Source organism: Danio rerio, chromosome 6 (assembly GCF_049306965.1).
Source record: "Danio rerio strain Tuebingen ecotype United States chromosome 6, GRCz12tu, whole genome shotgun sequence".
In the NCBI taxonomy this organism is placed as follows: domain Eukaryota; kingdom Metazoa; phylum Chordata; class Actinopteri; order Cypriniformes; family Danionidae; genus Danio; species Danio rerio.
This window is the reverse complement of record NC_133181.1, coordinates 61,982,691-61,999,727: the sequence shown is the minus strand read 5'-3', so window position 1 is coordinate 61,999,727 and position 17,037 is coordinate 61,982,691. Positions and strand designations below refer to the sequence as shown.

The following is a 17,037-nucleotide window of genomic DNA, read 5'->3' as shown; positions in this document are numbered from 1 at the left end:
TCCAGCCAATGAGGAGATACAAGTCTGCATTACCAATAGGTTCTTTTTTTAAACCTGATTGGATGGGTATACGCTTTAATATCAACAGTATGACTTGAATAATTTCTGTCTTCCTCCAGAAATCTCAGCCGAGCCCTGGTGGCCAGTCTTCCTGCAGTAGCGAACGTTCTCCACTAGGGAGCGCCAATAATAATGACAGCGGTGTGGAGATGAATCTTAATGCGGCGGGAAGTCTGGAGGATCTGACCACACAGGAGGACAGCGGGAATGCTGGTGTGTCCGAATCCAGCGCTACCGTCAGCTCGGGGGGAATGTGCATGTCTGTACAGGCCTTGAAGAGGTTGGAAAACCTGAAGATCGACAAACTAAAGCAAATTCGTCGGCCGACGCCACCTGGGCGCAACGCAGGAAACAAACTACCAGCTCTCTCAGGTAAAGGGCATAGCAAGTGAAGCATTCTTCTTCCATTACAATCAACATTACCATTATGCTCAAACTAACCCTTCCCTTCTCCTTCCAGCAACAGGAGAGATGATGAGCATGTGTGCTCCCTCGCCCCTGCTCTCCAACCGGCGTGTGATGGAGCTTTCAGCTCCCGATATGGGTGGAGTCACTGGAATGTCCTGCCCTCCGAACGACCGGCGCGGCAGTGGCACCAGCAGCCTCAGCTCTGCTTACACCGTGAGCCGCCGGTCATCAATGGTCTCGCCATACCTGTCCAGCAGACGCTCCAGTGACGTGTCTCACTGCCAGTCTGTGATGGGGGGTGAGGTTCCTGGTGACCCGCTGTCTCCGCAGAACAGCCAAAGAGCCGGACTGTGCCAGAATTCTGGAGGTTTACCAGGTCTTCCGAGTCTTACTCCTGCACAGCAGTATAGTCTAAAGGCTAAATATGCAGCAGCAACAGGAGGTCCACCCCCTACCCCGCTTCCCAACATGGACCAGGCTGGCACTCCTGCAAGACATGTGGGATTCTTGAGGGAATGCCAAGGCCAGCCTCTTCCTCCATTTCTGCAGCAAGGTGGCACAAGAAGACACAGTGCTAATGCCGAATATGGCACAGGAGTGATCTATCCACATCAGGCACCTGGCAACAACACAAGACGTGCCAGCGATCCGGTGCGATCCGCAGCCGACCCGCAGGGTTTACCCAAAGTGCAGCGATTTAACAGCTTGAGCAACGTGTCTCTTATGAGTCGCCGGAATGCACTGCAGCAGTGCGGATCTGATGCTGCTCTGAGCAGGCACATGTATTCGCCTCGACCACCTAGTATCACTGAAAATGTCATGATGGAGGCCATGGCTATGGATGGGAACACCGAAGGCAGACAGCAGGGCAACATGATCCCAGGTGGAGACCGAAGCTACATGAGCTACCAGCACAATCCTCATCAAGCAAGTCAGCTGTCCCCTGGGCAAGAAAGTCTAGGATGCATTGACCAAGTTTATCAGTCTCAAATGCAAGGTCAGTATCAGCGTGAGGAGAGTTGCTCCACCGGCGTAATGGGTCAGACTGACATTGCAAATAATCTACTACAGCAAGCTGAGTATGGGATGAGCACTTGTCAGCTCAGTCCCTCAGGTCCACACTATCCTAGCCAAGGGGATGGATCAGGACCTTGGGGACAAACCAACCAGCTCCACAGCCCTGGGATGCAATACCAGGGTGCAGGAATGCAAGGACAGCACTACACTCAACAGGGCATATATGACCCTACATCTAACCCTAACCTTCAAAGAGTTACTGTAAAACCAGAGCAATTCCATCCATCAATGGGAGGATCTAGTTCTTGCCAAAACACTAAAGCTCTGCACCAGAATAGGCATAATGCAAATATGCAAACATATCCACTACAAGGCCAAGGTATTATGAATAGGTCCTCCAGTGCAAGTTGTGACTTCCATCATTCCCAAATGGGAACACAACCAAACCAGGGGGGATCATTCCAGAGTGGTACTGGTATAAACCTTGCCCTGGCAGAGAGCCGCAGATCACAAACACCAATGCATCAAATGAAGGAAATGATGGTCAGGAACTATGTGCAATCCCAGCAAGCTCTCCTATGGGAACAGCAGCAAGAGCAGAGTGTGTCCGGAAAACCTGATGGCATGGACATGGGACAAACACAGATGATGCAGCACAGTCCGCAGCATCAACAAGCCAACCAGAATCTTTATCCTGGTAACACTTACCAAGGCTACCCAAATCAGAACTTGATGAGCCCACAGCAAAATCGAGTTCCTGGATCTGTCAAAGAGCAAATGCAAAGCTCCTGCTATGGGCCAGACATGATTCCACGGCCACCCCAAGTGCGAAAATCTTTGAGTCGCCAAAACAGCCTTTCCCAACAAGCAGGTGGAGCTTACCTGGGAAGCCCACCTCACCTCAGCCCGGTCCACTCTACAGCTAGTCCCAGAAGAGGAGTTAGACTCCCGCCAGTTCAACAACAACAACAGCAGCAGCAGCATTCAGAAAACTTCAACAACAACAACAACCCAATGTACTACTCAGGCCAGATACACATGCACCAAGACCTAGAGAAGACTCCAGAGGGTCCATGCCTTGCTCAGCAGCACCTAACAAGCTCAGACCCCACTACAAAACCAACATCAATCTCTTATCCAGACCCTGCCCCCATGTCCAATGCCTTAGAACACCTAGACTTGGAGAACGCTCAGATTGACTTTACCTCCATCATTGATGACCAAGAACCTTCATCTTACAGTCCAATCAATGCACCTATAGGACACAATCAATGCTCCTCTCAGACGTCCTCTCGCCTTACAACACCCCAAAACTCCATCACACTTCCCAGTGGCCTTTCTAATATGGCGATCGGAGACATGAGCTCAATGTTGACATCCCTTGCTGGGGAAAACAAGTATCTAAACACGTTATCTTAAGGTGCTTCGGCTTATAATTGGGCTAAAGTGAACTTGTAGAAGGTGATGTATCAGGACCTTGTGGGACAAGCCAATACTAGGGTGCAGAAATGCAAGGACAGCGCTACTCTCAACAGGGTGTATATGACCTTACATCTGATCCGAGCTTTCAAAGAGAGACTATAATACCAGCCCAGTTCTATCTATACATTGGAGGATCCAGATTCTTCCAGAACTCCAAAACACTTCACCAGAATAAGCCTAATGCAAATTTGCAAACATATCATCCACCACAAAGGATGGAACAAGTATCTAAACACAATCTCTTAAGGTGCTTCTGCATATAGTTGGGCCAAAGTGAGCAAGGAAACGCCAACGATTAACCCTTGCAACACTAAAGTTTACTCTAAACTTTTTACTCCTGGAGTCCTATGTTGGATCCATAGCCTAATAGTTTTGTAATTGTGCAAATTATAATACCACAGAGGCCTATTGACTATTAAAGAGGTATTCCGGTCACTACTGTGAGATGATGGAAGTCACATTTGTTTAAAATGTAAGTATGAGCATTGGACTCTAAATGGTGGCAGGATAGAAAATACATATCTGGACTGGCTAAAAAAGCCACGTGAACGCTACATAAGATGACTAAAGTGAGGGAATGTGTAAAGAAGAGGCTGGTAGCCACATTTAACTTTTGGTTAAGACAGGAATCAAGTGCCTTTGACCATTGTGGCCTCTTTGATTCCTCACAGGTACAACATGTTGGAGAAAACATCCCACATGAAAAAATACTATAGTACTTTATAGTAAATACTGTAAACCAAACTATAGTAATATGTATTATACTATATACATATTATAGTATTTACAATACAGTGTACAGTCCTACTCTTACCTATGGTCATGAACGAAAGGACAAGATTTCGGATACAAGCGGCCGAAATTAGTTTCCTTTGCAGGGTGGCAGGGCGCACCATTGTGGATAGGGTGAAGAGCTCTGCCACCCGGGAGGAGCTCGGAGTAGAGCCTCTGCTCCTCCACATCGGGAGAAGTCAGCTGAGGTGCCTTGGGCATCTGTTTTCGGACGCCTACCTACGGAGGTGTTCCAGGCGTGTCCCACCGGGAGGAGCCCTCAGGGAAGACCCAGGACATGCTGGAGGGACTATATCTCTCGGCTGGCCTGGGAACGCCTGGGGATCCACCCGGAGCAGCTGGAAGAAGTGTCTGTGGAGAGGGAAGTGTCTGGGGCTCTTTCCTAAGACTGCTGCCCCTGCGAACCGGCCCCGGAAAGCGATTGATTATGAATGAATGACAATACAGTTTATGAATGCTACATCATGCTGTACCAATAAGGAACAGATAAACTGTAATAGATACTATAGTATACTTTAGTTTTTACTAAAGTAAACTGTGTTGTAGTATAATATTCGTGTAGTTGTAGAAAACTACAGTATTCTGTCATTTGTTTATATTAATGTAGGTGTTGTTACAATATCAACTAAAGAATCACAGATTAACTCAAGTACTTTACTATAGTATGGTTTAAAATACTATAGTATTTACTATTCATTATTATTGTATATTATTTTTTCATGTGTGATGATAGTTAAGACAGATGTAGAAAACACAAGTATACGTTGGTTTCGATAAAAAACGATTAGCGTACGAGTACAGCCAAGTGCAAAAGCTTTCAATGTATACTCTATTTGATAGCGTGCGTATACATAGATGCCAAAACACATTTGTGTGTATTTCTGAAACCCTTCGTGCACACAAGCAGGCATCTAATTTTATTATTGCATCTATTGCAGTTTGTTGTTTAGTTTCTTTTTTGACTGTGAAACAGCAGTCCAGGCAAGTGTTTCCACCTTGTGGACCAACTACTAAGTGCAACAACAAAAATTCAATGTGCATGTCCAAGCTAAGTGTACACATTACATGCATTTACGTCACATGCATTGTGCACATGCCCTTTCATATACATATTTGGGATTAAGAGAGGAAGAGTGTTCTCGCTAAATCTCATCGCTAACTCTCATAATGGCAGATTACAAAACAGTATTTTAAAGTCAATTATCTCTAGGTCTAGACAAGAGCCTTAGAGTCATGATATTCAAACGTTTAAGTGTTTTTTTTTACTGATTATTCGACTAGTCTGTTTCAGACAGATACTTTAAAGGGTAACGGCACTGAGTTGTGTTTTTTGTACGGTTTCTGTTAGTCTACGTTGCGCTACATAACTCAAGCTAGCGTGCATATGCATTGCACTGACAACAGCACTGAGCTGAGGAGAAGTGATATGTTTTTATTAAAGGTTTCATACAGTACGAGAGTTACATACAGTGCAGGTACTTGATATTTGTCAAGCTTTTGGTTTACGCCCTAGTTATTTCAACACTTTGTGTACGTTGTGCCTATCATTTAAGTGTTATCAAGGGGTGTGTTACAATAGACAACAACCCGTTAAAAATCTCAGTGTTTCCACTTTCCGTGGCATACCAAAGACGACTGGCACTGAGACGAATACACACTTGATACTTGCTAGAAACAATGTCATGTGCTTCCATATTGCTGTGATAAAGAATGTTCCTTTTTAATTTCCTTTCTTTTTTTTTATGAGAAAAAAAAAACATGTTTTGTGGTTTTTGCATTTCTGCGTGTTTTTGTATCTGTCACAGTTCACCCAAACCTTTTTGCTGGCAAAAGTCCATAAAGTAGCAACAGATTTATGATATTAGCATTTATCTCATCTATTTACAAGGAAACTAAGTGATATTTTTGCGTACCGTTTTCTACGTTTTTGTACAAAGGTACTATATTATACCAGTTTATAAATAAAACAGAGCCTGTGATGGAAGAAAATGATGTGTTGCACTCTAATGTTTGTTTGTGATTATCTATGTGCTGCTTTCTCATTAGTAAGTATGCTGGAAAGCACACCACATATACACCTATATTTGTAGAGCACAAAACCAGTCATAAGTTGCATGGGTATATATTTTTAGGAATAATCAACAGTACATTGTATGAGGCCAAATCATTAGGATATCAAGTAAAAATCATGTTCCATGAAGACATTTCGTACATTTCTTGTAATAAATATTTCAAAACACAGTAATGCTTTGCTAAACCATATGGTAATCTGATATATGGCTATATTTATACAAAATTTCAAGAGTTCACAGCTGATGATTGGTAATAAGCTAGTTTGGCATGCTGTCCCAGGAGAGAGCTCATGAGATCCTCGAGCCTAGGGCTACCTCCCGTTTGCAGGGCGAGAGGGGAGTTTGAGTTCAGGTAGATCTCGAGAACTCTTCCCCCCCTTTTGCTGCTTAGGGATTGCTATGAGGGTGAGCTGCTGGTGGAGTTAACTATGGTAATGATTTGGTTTAGTCAATTTACTTATGTCTCATGTTTTGGACTGTGGGAGGAAACTGGAGGACCCGGGGAAAACTCACGCGAGCATGGGGAGAACATGAACTCCGCACAGAAATGCAGACTGGACGGGTTGAGACCCGAACCAGAGGCATTCTTGCTGTGAGGCCACAGTGCTAGCCACTGGGCCGTCGTGCTGCCCTTTAGGGGAAAAAGAGGAGGAGAGGGGGTGGAAGGGGGGATTCTTCAAGATGAAGATGACTAAAGGTAAGATGCATTGGTTATTTATACTGAGTTAGGAATCGTATGATTGGTGGTTCGTACATTAGCTTGACTCGGGGACCAGCCGTGTCAATCATAAGAGCGTGATCCTCTCGAAATTAGTTTATAAATAAACTTCACAAAAAGTATGGCTCATAAATTTGAATATATATGTGCATATTTGTAATGAGTAAATGGTTTAGGATTTTTTGCTGCATTTTATTTTTGGAGGAATGCTAAAGGTTGAACTATATAGGCCATTCTAGCATTTATATGTGACATATTTTATACACTGTGTGTGGACTTGTATGAAATGAATGTGATTTGCATATATTGCCATAGCTCAGATTTCTATATGGGAGGAACTTAATTTGGACAAATCAAATGTGATTTTTCTTAATGTTTTGATATTTTATTGATAGAAAAAACTAAATCAAATCAAATCACTTTTATTGTCACATCATCAGCAGCACGTGTGCTATGATGAGTAAAAAGCTTAGGTGCTGGCTCCAGACTTTACAAAATACAGAGTGCAAATACAGCAACAGTGCAAAATACAGACTGTGCAAAATATGACAGTGCAAAATACAACAGCATACTCCTCAAAAAAATAAAATAAACAGAACAATGTGAAATTGACAGTGATATGTACAATGAATAGGTGTACCCATAGTTGTAGGCAGTATTGTTTTAAGTATGGATTGGTTCAAGTGTAGTGCATGCTGCATATTGATGGTGTGCAGTGAGGGGTATGGAAGAGTCTGTGTGAGATGTGTTAAGTGGGGGGGTTGGGGGTGAATATTTTTTTAGTAATTTTTATATACACTCACCGGCCACTTTATTAGGTACTGGGTTGGACCCCTCTTGTCTTCAGATCTGCTTTAATCCTTCGTGGCTTAGATTCCACAAGCTACTGGAAATATTCCTCAGAGATTTTGCTCCATATTGTCATGACAGCATCACACAGTTGCTGCAGATTTGTCGGCTGCACATCCATGATGCCAATCTCCCGTTCCACCACATCCCAAAGCTGCTCTATTGGATTGAGCTCTGGTGACTGTGGAGGCCATTTGAGTACAGTGAACTCATCGTCATGTTCAAGAAACCAGTCTGAGATGATTGAGCTTTATGACATGCTGCGTTATCCTGCTGGAAGTAGCCATCAGAAGATGGAGACACTGTGCTCATAAAGGGATGGACATGGTCAGCAGCAATACTCAGGTAGGCTGTGGCGTTGATGCTCAATTGGTACTAATGGACCCAAAGAAAATCTCCCCCACACCATTACACCACCACCACCAGCCTGAACCGCTGATACAAGGCAGGATGATCCATGCTTATTTTGTTGACTCCAAATTCTGACCCATCATCTGAATGTGTCAGCAGAAATGGAGACTCATCAGAGCAGCAACGTTTCTCCAATCTTCTATTGTCCAGTTTTGGTGAGTCTGTGTGAATTGTAGCCTCAGTTTCCTGTTCTTAGCTGACAGGAGCGGCACCCGGTGTGCTCTTCTGCTGCTGTAGCCCATCCGCCTCAAGGTTGGCCGTGTTGTGTGTTCAGAGATGCTCTTCTGCAGAGCTCGGTTGTAGCGAGTGCTTATTTGAGTTACTGTTGCCTTTCTATCAGCTGGAACCAGTTTGGCCATTCTCCTCTGACCTCTGGCATCAACAAGGCATTTGTGTCCACAGAACTGCCACTCACTGGATATTTCCTCTTTGTCAGACCATTCTCTGTAAACCCTAGAGATGGTTGTGCGTGAAAATCCCAGTAGATCAGCAGTTTCTGAAATACTCAGAGCAGCCCGTCTGGCAGCAACAACCATGCCACATTCAAAGTCACTTAAATCCCCTTTCTTCCCCATTCTGATGCTCGCTTTGACCAGCAGCAGATCATCTTGACCATGTCTACATGCCTAAATGCATTGAGTTGCTGCCATGTGATTGGCTGATTAGAAATCTGCGTTAACTAGCAGTTGGACAGGTGTATCTAATAAAGTGGCCGGTGAGTGTACATATAACATATAAACAAAATGGAGCACATATTACGGTAAAATAAACAGTGTATTATGGTTTTCTGGGAGAGTCTATCAGTAGTCCCATTCCTTAAAAACACAAACAGATAATTAACTTTCACTCCCTCATGATTGAATTCGGCAGCGTCTACACAAATCTCATGTGTTTTGACCAATGACTGTAAAAAATATGGACGACGCGACAGCCCTTTTTCCCATTGAACGCCTTGAGGGCAAAACGCCTGATGGCGGGCACAAACTGTCGCAAAAGACTGCTGAAATTGGAGCCTTGACATGCGCAGAAGGACTGTCTGATGGAGCCAGAGGAGGAGCCGCGAAAATGAGCAGAGTCGAGCTTCCAATCAAACGCTTTATGTAAAATCAACTACGCCCCCCGAACTTCTCAGCATGCGTTTGCTGTCATATCAACACAAATGGATGTAATAACGTTAACAAATATGAGGGTTTTATATATTTATTCGCGTCAGCTACGGGCCACAGCGCATAACCTACTCGCGGCGTCGCGGGCTGATTCCGGCTCGCATGCGGCAGCGCCTGCTCACTCGGCCGCCGCATCTGGCTCGATTGACTCGGGCTGGAATCGGGCAGTGAGTCCAGGCATCCGGAGTAGGTCCAGCAGAGGTAACATTAGTCAGTCTGAGCTCTAAGAGATAAGTCTCCGGCAGGCGAGAGTCTAGCCGGAACTGTGTTTTGCTATCTGGGTGGCTAGGCGTGTATCAGCAAACTAATAAAGCCTGAAAAAAGCCCTGACCTTAGCGAATAAACAGTGTTCCACCAGGATCATGTATGTCAGAAACTATAGTTTACTGCTGAACTCATTTTGTCATGGTAAAATAACACAGAAATCGAATAATAACATTTCAGTCTACTTCAGTCTCCTGCCGAAGCTCAGACGCCGCGCTTTGAGAAACTGTCAATCACAGCTGTCAATCACGATGACACGCCCAGCATTAAATTACTGCTAAAAACAAACTGTTTACAAAAATGAAGATCTGCACCTATTTCAGCACAATAACCAGTGACTTAATCGACCAGAACCATCTTTCAGGACATTTTATTGCAAGTGTAATATTTTTTTTTATTTGGGCTCAAGTCTCCTTCATTAACACGGAGGAGGCGGGCTTTATGACTTGTACTGCAGCCAGCCCCCAGGGGGCAATCTAACGGCCGAGACCTTCACTCAAACGTAGGCTTGCGGCACACTTGGTTTTGACCTGTAGTTTCTGGTCAATCAACTACATTTACATTTAGTAATTTAGCAGACGCTTTTATCCAAATGAGGACAAGGAAGCAATTTACACAACTATTAGAGCAACAATGACGAAGTGCTGTAGGCAAGTTTCAGGTGTGTAAAGTGTAAGAAGCAAAACAATAGTAAAAATGTATTTATTTTTTTTTTTTGTAGTAGCGGTGGAGCCAGAGAGTCAATTGCAGATTAGGAAGGGAAGTGGAGACTAAATAGTTGAGTTTTTAGTCGTTTCTAACTATAATCCCAACTCAACATTGCATATCCTGCGATGTGACTATTGCGGATGCACACATTGCGATATCGATGCTCAAACGACATGCTGTGCAGCCCTAGTTTCAGCTCATTACTTCTTTCGTCCTATAGATGGCGTCAAAGCTCCAGTTCATGCCCGTGAGAGCCACACACAGGGTTTACATTACACTGGCATATTAGATCCCTCCTCCTTTAGTTACAAAGAGAACATTTTTTGCTCACTAATGCTGAAATCTCTGTGACAAAGCTAATCCTCTCCATACTTGCCCTTTCTCTGTCCCTGATTATAAGATCAAAAGAAAGATTTTCCTGGAGTACATGCCAGTGTGTGTGTGTGTGTGTGTGTGTGTGTGTGTGTGTGTGTGTGTGTGTGTGTGTTTTAGTGTATAATGCTGTGGCTCCCAGTCCCTGGTACCCTGATTCGGCCTCAAGGATATAATACAGTGTACGACATGAAAACCTGCCCTCGATACGACCATCGCCAACTCCGCTGACTCAATTCTCCCATCTGTTATGACTCTCCGCTTCTTCAGTTCACTTTGTGCACTAAAAAAATGATTCATTGGATTTACTACTTTTCTTTTAGGTAAGCGGTTGCAAACTATTAATATGGACTGGATTTAAACAAACAACTTAAGTTGAAAATTAAAAATTATTTTTTTTTAGGGGTTTTTCACCTTTATTTTGATAGGACAGAAGAGAATTCAGACAGGAAAGCACTGAGAGCAGAGAGAGGGGAAGGTTCCACAAAGGACCTCGGGACGGGAATCGAACCCAGGTCGCCACAAGCACACTGGTGTTATATGTCAGCCCGCAGTACCACTAGGCTACCGGCAACAACAGAAAATTATTTAATTTAAACAGTTTGTTCAATCATTCATTCATTTTCTTTTCGGCTTAGTCCCTTTAATCTGCGGTTGCCACAGCGGAATGAACCGCCAACTTATCCAGAATATGTTTCACACAGTGGATGCTCTTCCAGCTGCAACCCATCTCTGGAAAACATCCATAGACACTACAGACAATTTAGCCTACCCAATTCACCTGTACCACATGTATTTGGACTGTGGGGGAAACCGGAGCACCCGGAGGAAACCCACGTGTACGCCTAACACCTTAAACAAACTTAGTAACTTAATTAAATCTATTTTTTTTTCAGTGTGCCTTTTTTCAGTAATCTTTTCTGTTAATGATCTTTCATTTCACTCCTCTAGCCAGCCTGGTGAAAGGGGTGGATCTTTTTTTTCTCAAAGAGTGCACCTTTTTTCAGCTTTACCCCTCATTTTCTATAGAATTTTGAGATGTAAATACTTTGGTGACCTTTTAAGCACTATTTTTTTTAGCTTGTTGGATGGTCAGCATATCCACACTTTTTGATGTACCAAGCATATTTCCTAAAGATTTAAAATAAAGAAATATGAAAAAAAAAATACTTATTTTCAAAATACAAATTTATTACATGATTTATCATTAGAAAGAAAATAAATCCGTTAGTTAAATTAAAAACTGTAGCCTATTGTCATTTATTAAGCAAATAACAAACTAGCAAGCACGTTCGAGTCACTCAGTCAGAATATGTCCATTAATTTATTCAATTTCTTTTCAGCTTAGTTCCTTTATTCATCTGGGATCGCCACAGTGGAATGAACCGCCAACTTATCCAGCATATGTTTTACACAGCGGATGCCCTTCTAGCCGCAACCTGCCCATACACACTCATTCGTATTTATTGTCATATGGAAAATTTTGGCTTACCCATTTCCCCCATAGCACATGTGTTTGGACTGTGGGGGAAACTGGAGCACCTGCAGGAAACCCACGCGAACACAGGGAGAACATGCAAACTCCACACAGAAATGCCAACTGACCCAGCTGAAGCTCGAACCAGAGACTTTCTTGCTGTGAGGCAATAGCACTACCTACTGCGCCACTGATTCTCCCATAATTTGTCCACTTGAATAATAAAAATGAAAATTTAATAGTAAAAATAATAATAATGTAGAGCCTCACAATTTTTATAGCCTCTCTAGTAAAAAGTACATTTTAGAATTCATGGATAACAATAATAGCCAAAATAGTTTTCAAGTGAACTTTAATATGGGCCACTTTTGGTGCTTCACACCTTTTTATTGGTCCAAGATTTAGAATAAAAGTTCCGTCATTCATTTTCTTTTTAGCTTCGTTCCTTTATTAATCCGGGGTCACCACAGTGGAGTGAACCACCAACTTATCCAGCACGTTTTTACACAGCGGATGCCCTTCCAGCAGCAACCCATCTCTGGGAAACATCCACACACACTCATTCACATTCATACACCATGGACAATTTAGCCTACACAATTCACCTGTACCACATGTCTTCGGACTGTGGGGGAAACCGGAGCACCCGGAAGAAACCCACGGCAACACTGTGAGAACATGCAAACTCCACACAGAAACAACAACTGACCCAGCCGAGGCTCAAACCAGCGACCTTCTTGCTGTGAGGCGACGGCATACCTACTGCGCCACTGCGTTGCCTTAGAATAAAAGTTATTTGTGAATTTTGTTCCCTGTTTAGAAACAATACAGCACCGAAAGATGACTTCTCTCACAGCTGGATGTTGGACTGATGAAAACAATTTGTTAGCCAAAACTGATTAGCAGAGTCACACCGAAGCGACAGCCAACAGAGGATTCTGCCTGGCCTTAAAACCTTTTTCGATCAGTCATTTTCACTATTCATGATAGTCAAAATATAGGACAAATAAACTCATATGTATGGGACAAATACTGGGGTCTGTTCTTCGTACGTGGATTACTCCGTTAGCTGGATTTGGTTATTGACGATTTGACACGGTCCAGGATAGTTTCATTCTTCAAAGCTGATCCGAGAGTTGTTGTCATAGCAGCAGTTCTGCTAGCTCAAACCTGGTCGGAAGCAGGTTCAATTCATTTAAACAGGATTAAATCGGCTCAGTTCAAGCATAGATAATACAGAAAGTATGTACCGAATTCTGATATTTTCTTACAGTAGTAGTTATATACACTTGGGAAAATACTAAATATTTTAAATCTATATAAAGTTATAGTTATTAATAAAACAAATAAAGTTATATATTAATAAAACTTATATTATTGTCTGCACCCCCGAAATGAAAGTACAAATACTGCCACCTTGTGGTGCACAGAGGAAACTTATTGATATGTACTTTTTAGTTTTCGCTTTAGTACAATTTGTGTATGATAATAGACATGCACAATATGTGATTTTTAAAAAGCAATAATACATTTATACTGAGATAAACATGTTTCGACAGTAAATATGCCAGTGATTTGATGCTTCACAAAAGTTGCAGACGCCTTTACCAATATCAAAATGCTTTTGTAAACATCCAGTTAGTCCATACAACGATTAAAAAAGGCTACTACAATAAAGAAAATCTTCTCTAAATATAGAACTAAATACATTGATTTGCATTGAAATACATGATGAATACTTTTGAAACATGAAAATGAAAAGCCTGCCGCTCATAACAAATGTGGAAGGTTATTGCGTGTCATATTTAACAAACCGTTTACTGCAAATTTGACGTAATTTTGCTCACATGGATAATTGAATATTAATCAGAAGATGTCATTACGCTGCTGTGCCGTCAGCCAATCGCTGCATAGCTGATCATGAGTTCGAGGATCGAAAGATCTGTCCTTCACAACACACGCAGCGATCTCAGATCAGTTCATTCAGACATTCTAATCTGATTCACGAACTCGTTTGAAGAACCAAATTAGCGAGAGATCAGTTATCAAGATTAAAAGATCCAGGATCTGCCAAATCATCTTAGATCATTTAAGCGAGGTACGAAGAACAGACCCCTGGACCTTTGTTTATGAGGGATGGGTCTTTTGAACCACTTGAACACACCCATCCCCCCCCACACCATGTTACAGGCCTGCTATACCACATCTTCATTATTACACTGCAAAAATAATGAGTTTTTGTCTTGTTTTTATCCCAAATATCTAAACATTTTTAAATCAAGAAACATTTTCTAGATCAGGGGTGTCCAGACTCGATCCTGCAGAGCCGGTGTCCTGTATATTTTAGCTCCAACCCTAATTAAACACACCTGAACCAGCTAATCAAGCTCTTTCTAGGTCAGGGGTCACCAATCTCAGTCCTGGAGGGCCGGTGTCTCTGCAGGGTTTAGCTCCAACTTGCCTCAACACACCTGCCTGGATGTTTCAAGTGTACCTAGTAAGACCTTGATTAGCTTGTTCAGGTGTGTTTGATTAGGGTTGGAGCTAAAATCTGCAGCACACCGGCCCTCCAGGAACAAGTTTGGACACCCCTGTTCTAGATAATAAAACAATATTGTGTTGTTTTCAGAAATAATGAGTCAGAATTAAGTGAGTTTTTCCTTAAAACAAGCTAAATAATCTGACATTGGAGTGAGCAAAATAATCTCGTTTTCACTTTGGAATAATATAATTTTGCTTATTTTAGGGAAAAACTCACTTAATTTTGACTTATTGTTTTTAAAACCAAGTCTAGTATAGAAAATTCAATTCATTCATTCAATTTATATAGCTCTTTTAACAATAAATATTGTTTCAAAGCAGCTTTACAAAAGGTGCACGTTATTGTATTACAATCAAATATAAGTTATGATACACAGACATGGTTAACCTGCTATTTTATTGCATATAGGTGATGTCTCTGCGTACATGTTTAATGAAGTGTATTAGGTGTATGTGTTGTCCTTGAAGTCTTCTGGTTGGCATGCATTAAGAATTTTTAGACTTGGGCAAGAAACAAGACAAAAAAAAGAAATGCATTATTTTTTGCAGTATTACCTTTACTTTTGCTCGTATTATTTAGGGTTGCATCAAGTGGTTACAATTCACACAAATATAAAATGTGTGAAGTAAAATGTGTGAAATGCAAACATTAAAATGTCCTCAGGTTTTGCTGACTCTCAATTAGGTCTGAACTTTTGGGAATTTCTGTTTGTTTTAGGGCAAATCACCCTTCATTTCGACTCAATATTTCTTAAAACAACACAATATTTTCTGCTTGTCTAGAAAATGCTTGCAGGTTTAAGAATTTTAAAATATTTGGACTAGAAACAAGACACAAACTCATGCATTTTTCTGTTGCCTTTACTTTTGCTTGTAATATTTAGGGATGCATCAAGTATTAAACACATCCCACAATGTTTGCAGTAAATATGAATGATTGCTCAGTATAGTTATAGTATTGCACTAGCATCGTGTTATTGATTAAGTGTTATTGATTTGATTACCAAGAAATGCATAAGCTAATTACATGTAATTTGCTTTGAGAAAATATTTAAATTTATGGGAAAATGAAAACTAATTTGGTAAAATTTGTGTGTAAAAGTTCACACAAACATTACAATTTACTCAGATTGTATTCACTCTTAACTGGGTCTAAACTTTTGGAATTTCTGTTTGTTTTAAGAAAAAATTCCCTTAATTTTGACTCATTATTTCTTAAAACAAGACAATATTTTCTGCTTGTCTAGAAAATGCTTGTAGGTTTAAGAATTTTTTGATATTTGGACTAGAAACAAGACAAAAACTCATGCATTTTTTTGTTGACTTTACTTTTGCTTGCATTATTTAGGAGTATTTTGTAGTATAAATATGAGTGATTGCTCAGTAGAGTAGAGCATTGCACTAGCATCATAAGTGTCGTTGGTTTGATTCCCAAGAAATGCATGAGCTAATTACATGTAATTGGCTTTGGGAATACATATACAGTTGAAGTCAGAATTATTCGCCCCCTTCCAATTCTTTTCTTCTTTTTTAAAAATTTCCCAAATGATGTTTTACAGAGCAAGCACATATAATAATATTTGATAATATTTATTCTTCTGGAGAAAGTCTTATTTGTTTTATTTCGACTAGAATAAAAGCAGTTTTGAATTTTTTTAAAAACATTTTAGGGACAAAATTATTAGCTTCTTTAAGCTATATTTTTTCTCGATAATCTACAGAACAAATCACTGTTATACAATAACTTGCCTAATTACCCTAACCTGCCTAGTTAAGCTAATTAACCTAGTTAAGCCTTTAAATGTCACTTTAAGCTGCATAGAAGTGTCTTGAAGAATATCTAGTCTAATATTATTTACTGTCATCATGGCAAAGAGAAAATAAATCAGTTATTAGAGATGAGTTATTAACACTATTATGATTAGAAATGTGTTGAAAAAACCTGCACTCCGATAAACAGAAACTGGGGGAAAAATAAACAAGCGATCTAATAGTTCAAGGGGGCTAATAGTTCTGACTTCAACTGTATATATGAATATAAATATATATGAAGTTCTGTTTGTTTTAAGGGAAAACACTCTTAATTTTGGCATATTATTTCTTAAAACAAGACAATATTTTTTGTTTGTCTACAAAATGCTTGTATAGGTTTAAGAATTTTTACAAATTTGGACTAGAAATGACACAAACTCATGCATTTTTTTTTTTTGTTGCCTTTAATTAAGCTTGTATTATATAAAGTTACCTCAAGTATTAAACACATCCCACAATGTTTGTATTATAAATAAGAATTATTGCTCAGTATAGTAGAGCATTGCACTAGCAAAACAAGTGACATTGATTTGAATCCCAAGAAATGCATGAGTTAATTACATGCTTTGGCAAGATATTTTTTATTTATAATTTATACAATTTGCTTTGGGAACATATTTTTATTTTTTTTATGGGAAAATGCAAACTAATTAGTCAGCAGTTTCCTAAAGAGACTGTTGAAGTTCACACAAACAATGCAATTTCCACAGGTTTTACTTACTCTCAATTGGGTCTAAACTTTTATGAATTTCTGCTTGTTTTAAGGAAAAACACCCTTAATTTTGGCATATTATTTCTTAAAACATGACCATATTTTTTTGTTTGTCTAGAAATTGATTGTAGGTTTAAGAATCTTGAGAGATTTAGACAAGAAATGAGACAAACTCA

The 17,037-nt window shown here is 40.6% G+C and overlaps 1 protein-coding gene and 1 long non-coding RNA gene across 4 annotated transcripts in view; one reads left to right on the top strand and one right to left on the bottom strand.

Annotated features, from left to right (window-relative positions):
* gli1 (GLI family zinc finger 1) overlaps positions 1-5,748 on the top strand; it is an 86,845-nt gene extending 81,097 nt beyond the window's left edge. For both annotated transcript variants that reach the window (XM_073952638.1, NM_178296.3), the window contains 2 exon segments: positions 120-432; positions 521-5,748. In XM_073952638.1, the coding sequence (XP_073808739.1) occupies positions 120-432; positions 521-2,904 (2,697 nt within the window). In that variant the 3' untranslated portion in view covers positions 2,905-5,748.
* The window catches only part of LOC141386394 (uncharacterized), a 38,993-nt gene that overhangs the window by 16,601 nt on the left and 5,355 nt on the right, over positions 1-17,037 (bottom strand). The window lies entirely within an intron of this gene.